The sequence below is a fragment of the Pteropus alecto genome, unplaced genomic scaffold, assembly GCF_000325575.1.
Source record: "Pteropus alecto unplaced genomic scaffold, ASM32557v1 scaffold100, whole genome shotgun sequence".
Lineage (NCBI taxonomy): Eukaryota > Metazoa > Chordata > Mammalia > Chiroptera > Pteropodidae > Pteropus > Pteropus alecto.
This window is the reverse complement of record NW_006430723.1, coordinates 141,483-153,716: the sequence shown is the minus strand read 5'-3', so window position 1 is coordinate 153,716 and position 12,234 is coordinate 141,483. Positions and strand designations below refer to the sequence as shown.

General features: G+C 44.8%; 1 protein-coding gene across 6 annotated transcripts in view; it reads left to right on the top strand.

Annotated features, from left to right (window-relative positions):
- SFXN5 (sideroflexin 5) overlaps positions 1-12,234 on the top strand; it is a 107,000-nt gene that overhangs the window by 18,975 nt on the left and 75,791 nt on the right. For all 6 annotated transcript variants that reach the window (XM_025049214.1, XM_006905169.3, XM_025049229.1 and 3 more), the window contains exon 3: positions 639-716. In XM_025049214.1, the coding sequence (XP_024904982.1) occupies positions 639-716 (78 nt within the window). The remainder of the gene's footprint in view (positions 1-638; positions 717-12,234) is intronic.

The window sequence follows — 12,234 nt, the reverse complement described above, 5'->3', positions numbered from 1 at the left end:
ACATTGGTTAATGAAATCTAGTAAGTTTCAGGTGTACAATTTAACAGTAAGGCATGTATATATTGCATTGTGTGTTCACCTCCCATAGTTAGATTTCTTTCTGTCACCATTTGACTCCTTTTACCCCATCTGCCCCTCCTCTCCCCTCTCCCATACCCTCTGGTAACCACTAGTCTATTGTCCATGTCCATGAGTCTCTGTTTGTTTGTCCTGTTTATTTGTTGTAAAGCTTTTTTGATACATTTACACACATACATATTCTCATAGAAAATGTTGTTTTCTATGTGTGTTGGTTTTATTTGTTTGGCACAACAAATGGCATCATATAACTCTGCAATTTGCTTTTTCACTCAAAAATATATCTTGGAGATATGACCATAGAATTGCATATAAATCTATTCCACTTTTTAAACTGCTGGATAATGTTTCACAGTATTATTATACCACTGTCCTTTAGCCATTTCTTTGTGGAAGGACCTTTAGGTTGCATTCTTTTTCACAGTTTTGTGTGTAACTGGAGGGCAGGCCTTCATACTGTAATATCGTTGGTACTTAATTGATATTAATGTACTCTGTCAAGAAGGAGTTGCTGGAGCCTGGATCTGTGCCTCTCAATGTCTCTTTTCTTTCGCCTGCAGAGACGTCTCAGAGAGGCTGTGCAGCTGCTGGAGGACTACAAGCACGGAACCCTACGCCCGGGGGTCACCAATGAACAGGTAACTCTGCTGCAGGTGGGGGAAGAAGGAAGATGGCAAATTCATAACCCCTTTCGTGCAGCCAGAACCTTTTTTCTCCTTCAGTATCCACTTCTACTGCAGCTACAGACCCTGTGGACTTCTGCCTTTTGGTGGGGATACCCAGATCCTCCCCATACCCTGGGTCTGATGGGAAGCATGGAGGCTGGTGAGGCTACAGAGGCCCAAAGGCAGTAGTTTGCTGCAGCTGATGTGTGCATCTTCCCAATTCCATATTTGGTGACATCACAGTGATAGCTTGAAATCTGCCACAATGGGAGTATTTACACCATGGAAACTGGCAAATGCTACAAATTAGGGCTCTTCTCCCGCAAAGAATTGATTATTAAACATTTACCAGATCCACTACCCAAAAGTTCAGGTTGAGGGTGGGAAAGGCAGGGGAGGATGGTGAGGCTAGGACCCTTAATTTCTTTTCTTATATCATCTAGGAACCTGAACTAGAGCTAATTGAAATATTGACGGTTGTGTTTAGTTTGGGGAGAAATTAGGGGGATGTAGTGTAGGGTGATTTTAATGATTATAGAGACCAATGGTTAATGCACCAAAAATCTTCCTTTTTGTTCATAAAATTTACTTTAAAAACTTATAAAAAGTTAACTGCATTTTTTTCAAAGTAATAAGTGTGAATAGTTCCAAAAGTCAAATAGTACTAAAACACTTGTCAGGCAAAATAGTATGCTGCCCCATCATCTCTCCTCAATTCCTATTCCTATTCCCCAGGAGCAAATACTTTTAGCCGTTTCTTCAGTTAGAAATCTCTGTTTCAAATGAATGCGCTCATATATATTGCTGTTTCTCAACTAATTCTTTTGTCTTCTCTATTATGGTAGTTGAGGATTCAGCTCTCTTCTTATCCACCCCCATAAACGCATTCCTCATCACCCAACGAAGATATGGTTTTGGGGTATATGGGTATTCAGGATTCACATTATAATTATATAAATAACAGTTACAGTAGAATCAAATTGGTTGAGTCATTATTATGTTTTCTGTTTTAACTTTATGTTCTAGCTGCAATTAATAATTGCCTCTTTTTTTCTCATTGGCACAGTTTTCTTTGTACCATCTCTAATTCTTACTACACCCTCTAGTGAGATTTCCAGTACCACCTTTTAGTCTGAAGACTCCTGTTCCTCAGTTCCGTTTCTTTTTTCCTAAAAATTTCCTTTCTGGGGCCCACCTCTCTCCAGCTCCAGGCCTTCCTCTTGGTGTACACTTTTATTTTGGGGGGACACTTGTTCTAGTAGCTTCCTGAAAAAAGAGTAAATGGGAAGAAATTTTTGAGTACTTTTGTGTTTGAAAAATTGTAATTCTGCACTCAGCCTTAATTGACAGTTTGGCTGAGGAGAAAATTCTAGTATGACAATCATTTTTTTCCAGAATTTTGAAGACATTGCTCTGTTGTCTTCTGGCTTCCAGTGTAGCTGTTGAAAAATCCAATGCTATTTTATTCCTGAGTCTTTGCAAGTGACCTATTTCTTTTTCGGGGAATGTTTAGCATCTTCTCTTTATCTATAAAATTTATTTCTGAAAGTCCACAGTGCCATCTCTTTTAAAATTCATTATTTTTGGTTCCTGGTAACTCCTTTCAATCTGAATACTTGTCTCAGTTCTGACATTTTCTTATACTGTTTATTTGATCACTTGTTCTCATTATGAACTTCTATTAGTCAAATATTCAGCATCTTAGATTGACACTCAGATTTTCCTATCTTTATTTTTTCCTCCTCCATTCCATCACTTTGTCCTGTTTGGCTTTGCAGAAAATTTCCTTGAGTTTATTTTCAATATGTCAGATGTTCTTGAGTTTATTTTCAACATGTCTATTGAAATTTAATGTCAGCTAGTATAATTTTCATTTCTGAGAGCTCTTTGATTCTTTCCTTGATCTTTTTTGATAGAATCCATTTCTTGTTTTGTGAATACAGTATCGTCTCATCTCTTCACATTCTGGAAGCCACGACAGGGAAGGAGGCTAGGGTCCCAAAATTCACTTTGCAGACTTTCAGTAATTTCCCCGCTTTTAGCCTCACCTCCGACCCCTCCACTATGCTAGTGTTCCTAAGTCTGGAGTCACTTGGATTCAGTTTCTCCAGAAGATTAATAAACCTCCCACATCTGGTGAGGACACAGGTGAGGGCAGTAAGAGTCACCTTGTTGTGTGGGGGAAGGCCTAGGAGGTCTTACGGCTTTGAGGACAGACTCAATCAACCCGTGTCTAGCCCTACGATTAGCCCTTTTTTCATGTGGTACCTGGTCCCTCCAAGTCCTGAGCTTTCCTGGTATCCTGATGCTGATGGGCTGGCTGCTTAAGCATGCCCTCTTCAGGCACTTAGGGGATGGCTTCCTCCTCTCTGCTGGATCAGTTCCTAAAATTCTGATTTTCCATCCAGAAACATGTTGCCATTTGTCTCCTGTGCAGCACTGCCCCTGCCTTCTAACACCTCTGGGCGCAGAGCCCATGCTGAGGCTCTGTGCTGCCAACCCTACATGCTGGGTGTTCCTAGAGCAGGCAGTTTAGCCGTCAACCCTCCCAGTCCACTTCATTTCAGTATGTATTTATGGAGCACCTACAGGCCAGGCTTAGTGCTAGGGCCTGGGAGAGAGAGCAGAGAAGAGGCTGGAGGAAGGTCTTGCCTCATGGACTAGCCAGAATCTAGGCAATGACACTGAAAACACGTGAAGCCATGGGATAGCATAGGAAGGAGGAACCTGCCCAGACGAGGGGTGTCTGGAAGTGATTTCTCTCCGGAAGTTTGAGAGATGAGAAGGGGCTGGTGGTGCTGGGTAGGAGCAGTCCAAATGAGAAAGCACATTGTGAATCCAGAGAGAGCAAGCCCCCCAGAGGAGGTGATGGGGGAATGTGCTCCACTGCAGCCTGGCTACAAGAAGAGAGGGCAAATGTGCAAGAGGATGCAGCACCTTGGCTGGATGTCCTTGTACAGGGCCCTAGAGAGTAATGCGAGATGGTGCAGCGCCTGGCTAGGCCGGGTGCATCTTCAGGCATCTGCGCTGCCTGCTGGTCTGGGCAGCTGTCAGTAGGAAGGGCAGGCTGTGATCTCCTTGTTCCTAACACAGTGTTTCTCTCTGGCCATGAGGAGCCCGGTGGCATGACCTGAAAGCCCCTCTCTAGGCTGAAGCAGTCCTCAGACTCTTGCAGTTCCTCTCAGACACATCAGGGCTGGATGAGCCTTTAAGCTATTCCTGACCCCATGTCTGCTCCCAGCCAAGCTCCTCTCTGGCCCATCCTTGCTGAGGTTGACCTCTGGGACTCTTTCCAGCTTCCAGAGTTTGGAGAATGAGGCCACATTCTCCTCTTTGCTCCCTTCAGTTGCTTAAAATTACCCATCCTGTTTCCTAGGCCTCCTTTGTTTTCTGTCATGAGAGCCTCCATGTGTCTTCAGGGAGTCGGGAGGAGGGGGAGTGGGGGGCGGCCCTAGCACTAGCTGTGTTTCCCTTTCTAGCTAATGTTGATGAGGCCTGCAGTGTCCATCTGGTAGCTGGGTAGCACAGAGTGCTAGGGTGAGCCTGCCCCCTAATAAGCAGGTACTCCCTCTCCCTCCCTTCCCAGTCCTCCTGGCTCCCCGGAACATTGGGGATTGGGCTCAGTGGCAGCTCTTACACTGCTTCCCTTCCCCAGCCTCAGTCTGCTAAGCCACACCCGCCTCTGGCCTCCATAGACACTGGAACGGAGGGGATAGGTGATGACATTTCAGCTCATGGTTTGGGGAAGCCTCAGCACTCTAAAATTAAGGACAGTCCTTGTTCCTGGTCCAGGCTGGCCCTGCTCAAGGGTCATGCCTGTGCTGTCTGAAGTGGCCCAGAGTCTTGGTCTCAGTGTTGACAGCAGCCTCTTCTACTCCCAGGCTCTGTGCCTGCTCCGATATCCTTTTTCAGGTATGTGAGTCAGAAGCCTGTGCCTGTGTCCTGATGCCTGCAGGCCTGTCCTGATGTCATGGACAGGCCTGGGTAACCTACATGCCAGTTTGTTATGTAACCTGCCCTCCAGTTACAATATCTCACCAGTGGGTATACACAAGTGGATTGACAGTTTGTTCATACCTGATGGCCTTGGTTTGGTCTTTTGTTAGTGGCTGACTGGGATCTCCTCCAGAGACTGTCAACATGTTAAAAGGTTGCTACACCAATGATAACATAAAAATAAGTATAATTTACTCTTTGAGCTTAACAGGTAGAAATTTGATATGCTTGGAACCCTAATAAGGGCTATCAGTTAAACAACAAAGTCATAGATGAGAGCAAAAATGAAAGCATAGGCAGCAAAGTTTCTGGGTGTTGACTCAGCTGTGTGCACTTCTTGTGCCAGAAGGGCTTGGCATGGATGGCGATGGGTGAGGTTAAATATGGAAGACCTTCCCCCCACATTAATGAGCCGCCACTCACTGCGTGCTTACCAAGTACCAGTCGCCATGCTAAGTACTAGCACTTTACATGTATTATTACCTCAGTTAATCTTCGCAGAAACCTTATTTGGTAGGTACCTATATTAACCCCATTTTACAGGCAAGAAAACTGAGGCCCAGAGAGGTTACATCACTTACCTAAGGTCACATAGCCAGTATGTGGTGGAACAGGGATGTAATTATGGGCCCGTTAGATCCAACATCTGTCTTTCTCCCACTATCCAAAGATGGCTTTGGAGGGGAAGGTGATACTCTGTGGAGCAGAATAATGTGCACAAACACAGGGCAGCGGAGTGAGTAGGCAGGTTGTGGGGTGTGCTAAGAGGATCTTGGCTTTTGTGAAGGTCTTACAGCCCCAGTTACACCTGTGTGGTTAATGCTGTCAATCCAGGCCATGTTAACGCTGTCAATCCAGGCCATGGGCACCTACTGAGCACCCACTGTGTAAAAGGTGCTGAAGTAGGTGGGCACCGAGGGGGAAGTGAGCACATGCCACAGTTCCTGCCCTCACGCTGCCAGCTCCCAGCACAAGTGAGGCCACTGCACATAAGTGGGTAGCCAGAGGACAAGCTGGTGGCTGAGCTGTGGGGAGCTAGTGCTCAGGTAGGTAGGAGTCATCAGTGAGAGAATCCTGAGAGCCAGGTAGTGAGGAAAGGCAACCCGGAAGGGGAGCGTGAGGGGGGCCCTGAAGGGTAAGTTGCATGGAGAATGGAGAGGGAGACCCCAGGCAGTGGGAGGGTGTTCCCAGTAAGTCACAGACAAAAGCCCGAAAGTGGCGGGGGGCAGGGAGAGGGAGAAGTAGGGAGAGAGGATGAGATATGAGAGAGAAAGTTGGGGAGGAAGTTGGGAAGTTACAGGCTAGATTATGAAAGTCTTCAAAACCCAGGTAGAGAAATACTGGCTGTGTTGTGTGAGGCAAGAGGAAGTTGCCGGAAGTTCTTGAGCAAGGGAGTAGTGTGAAAGTGCGTTGTGGTAGAATCATTCTGGTGGGGTGCCAGGTGGATTCGGGAGGGTAAGTGCTGTTAAGGAAACCAGCTTGGAAGCTACTGGATTGGTCAGGAGTGAGGTGAGCAGGTCTCTGGGAGCCATTGCAGGCTTTTGAGTGGTGGTTCTTATCCATCATTCCACATTCCCCAGAGGCTGGGAACCAGCCCACCTTTGTTAAATGCTTAACTCTGCACCCAGCAAGACATATCAACTGCTCAGAGGCCCCATGCAGGATGGACTTCTACCCACAAACTGCCAAGGAAAAGGACAACTGGGATATAAGAGATACTGCAAATCTGCTCCTCTGACAGAGAGGAAATGGGGTCAACTGTGTTTGGGCTTTGCCGAAAATAGCAGAGAAAATACTGAGTTAAAAATACTTACACCCCAGATCTTCTCTGGGTGTCAGCAAGTTTGTTAGAAGCTGGCTGAAGGGAAGGTCTGGCTGACCCCCACCCCCGTACCCTGACCCCTAGCCTCAGGTTTCTGGAATCCTGATTAGCATACTGCCTCCCTGGGCAGGCCCAGATTGGCTCTTATTGTTAGCACAGAATAGGCAAGTGATCAGTACCAGTTGGAGTATTTGTATAAGGTGTTAGGTGTTGTACTGGGTGCTGTAGGCACATCTCTGGGCTGGGACACTGCAATAGCCTCTTGGGTGACCTCCCCATTCTACCTGGGCCCCAGTACAACAGTCAGAGTGATTTGTGAAAACATACGTCATTTATTCCTCTCCTCCAGGGTTTCTCAGCCTTGGCACAACTAGCATTTGGGGCTGGTCTGTCCTGTACACTGTAGAATGCTTAGCAGCACCTCTGGTATCTACCCACTAGATGCCAGTAGCATCCCCTCCCAATGTCTCCCAAGCAGACATTGCCAAATGTCACCTGGGTGTAAAATCACGCCCCTGTTAAGAACCACTGCTCTAGTAGAAACTCTGTAGTGTCCCCCCTTTCCACTCAGAGTAAAAGCCACAGTCCTTAGCGCAAACTGCAAAGCCCCGCTTCCTCTCCGACCTTGCCTACCATTCCCCTTATTGAGTCCATTCACACTGGACTCCTTGCTGTACCTCAGATGTGCTGGGCAGACCCACTTCTGCCTCAGGGCCTTTGAACTGGCAGTTCTGTCTCCTACCAAATATCTACATGGCTCATTCCCTCCTTCAAATATTTCCTCCAATGTTACCTCAATGAAAACTGCCTGAACCACCTTACTTACTGCTGTCAGGCCCTAAACGTCATCCTACTTGAGAATCTGTCAGAGAGAAAAATAAAAAAGCCAAGGGGAGCAAAAGAAGTAGCCACTAGGGCCAGAAGCAGGACAAGAGAAGGAATCTTAGGGGGCCAGAGTGAATGGGGGGATCCAAGGACTGCAGATGCTTCATGGCGGTGAGGCAAATGCCACCAGAGTCTCCCTCTTCCCTCTTCCCTCTTCCACTCAGCTCCAGCCCCAGCCTTTCTGATCACCCCTTTCTTCCATGACAGAAGCTGTGGCCCTGGCCATGTCATCATGTTCCTGTGTCCGCTGCACATTCCCCATCCCTCACCTTTTCCTTTTGCGTGGACCCCAATACAATAAATTAATAAAAAAAATCCATCCCCACTGCTAGCACACACCCTGTTCTACATCCTCATGCATCCTGATACCCATCCTTCTAACCTGTCAGAGAATTCACTTATTATTTTTATTGCTTATCGTCTATACCCACTACCATTGTAAGCTCTAGGAAAGCAGAGATTTATGGTCTTTTTTGGTCACTGATATATTCTTAGTGTCTAGATCAGTGCCCAGCACGCAATAATATTTGTTGAACAAATATTGTTTAATCTTCGCAATTACCTTGAAAGTAAGTATTCATATTTTCATATTACAAATGAGGATGTAGAGCCTCAAAAAGATTAATTGCCCCAAATCTTATGGCCAGCAAGTGGGAGGCCTCAGGGTTTGACTCCAGGGTCTGTTCTCTTAATAGAGAGAAGCTGCCTGTGTAGGCAACCTGTGACTGCTGTTGTGTGCTTTGCTGCAGAACTGGGGGAAGTTCCTTCTCTTTTCATGTATTTTTAGAATTGATGGGGTACCTTCACCCCGCATGGACTTGCACATGTACATATTACCTGGGAGTAACCATGGCAACAAAATTAATGGTGAGGAATAATGGGATTGGCCCAAATGATAAATTAGGAAGATTTTTTTTGTTTGTTTTATGGAAGCATCCTTTGCCTTACAGAAGGATCCCCTTCAGGCTCTGTTTAATTACCTTCTGGAGGCTGTTTTAAATAGGCTCTGTCTTTGCTGCCTTCAGCGGTTTGGAGAAGCAGCTTGGAAGAAGGCAGAGGGGAAGGGGAATGAGCCAGACTGGGGGAGGTGCCTGGGCAGTTACTCTTCCATCTGGGGTCTGGGCACTGGAGGTATCCCTGCTCCACCCCTAGAAGGCAGTACTTCTCCTTCTGAAGCTTGTTTGGGGCCCACCCTTTGCCCCTTCTTTGGCCTCTATGCTGGCATTCTAATAGGTTCAGATGGCAGATCAGCTGAGACTGAGGCCATTTCTGAAATCAGCAAACTTCTGCATTGTCCAGCAACCTCTCACCCAGATTGCTTCCCCCGCACACACTCTCTGTCCTCATCCTCCAAGCTGAAAAATCAAGCAAGGTCCAAAGTCTCAGATCCATCAGTTGCTGCAGCCATCAGTCCCAGGGATCAGGGCTCTATATTTTTACGTTCAGCCAGAGACACAGAGGGAAATGCGCTGAGCCCGAAAGAGATCAGGTCATGCCAAGGAATTGTAGCTTATTTATTTTTTAAATAATTTTTTAATTTTTCAATCGCAGTTGACATACAATAGTATATTAGATTAGGCATTTATATAATTTACAAAGTAATCACCCCTAATAAATCTAGGACTCATCTGTCACCATACACAGTTATTATAATATTATTGACTGTATTCTCTGTGCCATACTTTACATCCCCATGACTATTTTTTAACTACCAATTTGTAGTTCTTAGTCCCTTCTCCCTTTTCAATCATCCCCTCAACCCTTCTCCCATCTTGCAACCATCAAAATATTCTCCGTATCTGTGAGCTTGTTGCTGTTTTGTTTGTTCACTTATTTTATTTTTTAAATTCCACATGTAAGTGAAATCATATGCTGTTTGTCTTCCTCTGTTTGACTTATTTCACTTAGCATAATATCCTCTGGGTCCATCTATGGTGTTGCAGATGGCAAAATTTCATTCTTTTTTTATGGCTGAGTAATATTCCATTGTAGATATGTACCACTTCTTTATCTATTCATCTATTGATGGACACTTAGATTTCTTTCATATCTTGGCTGATGTAAGTAATGCTGTGATGAACATATTTCTTTTTGAATTAGCATTTTGGGTTTCTTCAGATAAATACCCCGAATTGGAATTACTGGGTCCTTCTTTGTCTCTGGTTAAAGCCTTTGTTTTAAAGTCTATTTTGTCTGTATAAGTATTGCTACCCCAGCTTTTTTTTCCATTTCCATTTTCATGAAATATCTTTTTCCATCTCTTTATTTTCAGTTTGTGCATGTCTTTACTCTGAAGTAAGTCTCTTGTAGGCAGCGTATGTAAGGGTCTTGTTTTCTTACTCATTCGGCCACCCTATGTCTTTTGATTGGAGCATTTAATCTATTTACATTTAAAGTAATTGTTGATAGGTATGTAGTTATTGCCATTTTATTAATTATATTTTTGATCATTTTCTTCTTCTTGAAGAAGTCCCTTTAACATTATTTATAATACTGGTTTGGTGGTGACGAACTCCTTTAGCCTTTTCTTGTATGGGAAAGGAACCGTAGATTAAAGTAGAGCTTCAGTGGGCTGACAAGAAGATACCGGGGGCTCCCCGTACTACATTCTCAGTGTGTATAGACCATTCGCCTCATCTCTTTTGTCCTCGCATCGAATGCTTTACATCTCAGCATGATCCTCACCTGTAACCAGTTTGCAGGACTGGCTTGTGAAACTTAGCAACCGGCTCTTGGCTTGTGGGCAGTACCTGCTGCCACCTCTGCATCTGACTCCTGGGTCATCCAGCATCTGACTCCTGAGTCTAGCAGGTTCCAGGGAAAAGCCCAGACCTGAGAGTCAGACCCAAGTCCTTGTCCTGCTATCTCTAAAACCTGGGCCTAGCATTATCAGACAGGAAAGGGCCCTGAAGAGACTTGTTTCTACCTTCTGCCCCTTCTCCTGACTGATTAATTTAAAAAATGGTGTAAGTCTAAGTTGTGTGGTGACTTGCACAGGAGGACCATGCAAGTTTGTGTCTGAGCCAACACCAAAATTGGTGACCTTGACTATTGTTGCTGCAGCCTGGAGATGTCGTGAGCCTGGACCAAATCAGGTCAGGGCTAGGAATTTTAGTTTAAGATGGAGATGTCTCTCCCACCTCACCTCAAGACCTCTTGAGATGAGAGCATTGCCAGATGTTATGAGAAGATCTTCAAATACTATCTTGGCTCTCATTCCTTCCTTCCTCCTCTGGAAAGGCTTCCCTGATGCCATAGGAGGCCATTTTCTCTAACCCCAAATGGCTTATCTTAGTTAAGGTTATACTCAATACTGTAACAAAAAGATCCCAGAATGCACCAGCTCACATAATATACAAGTTTATTTCTCTCCCATGTAACAGCTCAAGTTCCAGGTCTGCAGGTAGCTCTGCTCCATACGATCATTCAGGGACCTTCCATCATGTTTCTCCACCATCTCCTTGGGTTGTTCTCTACATGACCTAGGTATGGCTATAGCCATATCCTGGCTCTGGCTCACAGGAAAGGAACGGAAAGCATGGAGGGTGAGGCGCCAGCCAGGGAAAGATACATCTCATTTCCCCTCAGATGCCAACAAGGGACTCGATCACATGGAGAAGCCTAACTTCAAAGGAACCTCGGAAATGTAGTACAACAGGTCCGCCACCTGTCCCTCAAAGGAGGCTGGGAGTGTAGTGTAGCAGATCAGCCACTTGCCCACTACTGTTCTATTACTTTGGAAGGAGACATAGATTTTGTCAAACAGTTAACAGTTTTTGCCATAGAGATAAAAAAAAGAGGTTAGAAGTTGTACACCCTATATCTATTTTTCTGGGGTAACAATTATTTTGAATAGGTAACATATGAACAATCTACAGAGTGCTAAAGATATAAAAAAGATAGAGAATAAAAGACAAGTTTCCCTTTCCCTGTCCCCCAATTGCCCACAGCTTCTCTCTAGAGTAACTGTTAGTTTCTTCTGTATTCTGTCAGACATATTTGTGCAGTTATCCTTTTTCTTTAAATGCTAATGATACAATAATACTAATAATAATTCCAGGGAATTCACTGGCACATGGTTGTAACAGCAAAAGATGGGACAGTCACAAAAGGACAAATATTGTATGATTCCATTTACATGAAATATCTTGAGTGGTCAAAGTCAGACAGAAAGTAGAATGGTGGCTGCCAGGAGCTGGGGAAAGAGGACTGGGGAGTTAGTACTTACTGGGTACCGAATTTCAATTGAGTAAGATGAAAAAGTTCTGGAGATGGTGGTGGTGATGGCTTACAACAATGTGAATGTACTTAATGCCACTGGACTGCCACTTAAAAATGGTTAAAATGGTAAATTTTATGTTATGTATATTTACCACAGTAAAAAAAAGATAAGACATAGCCTAAAGGACCACTAATAAGGTACAGTTTACAATACATTCATTCAAGGTTTCTACTAGGAAGAATAAGGCTACTGCCTGTATGCTGATGTGGAGAGATCTCCAAAATATATTAGATGCCTAAAGGGACGGAATTGTGTGCACTGGAGTGCCAGCATTTAGAGATGGCTACATGTGGTGGTTAAGAGTGGAGATTCTGGAGCCAGAATGCTTGGGTTTAAATCCCAGTGCTGCTGTGAGAGGTGCTCAGCAAAATAGAAAAGCATAGAATTATCTATCATATGAGGCTTTACTGTTGCTCCTGATCTGTGGCACTAGCCTGCCTGGGCCACATGTGTGGTGGGGTCATTGTAGGGTGGGGAACATGTCTGTGAGCTCTGGGTTCTTGGCC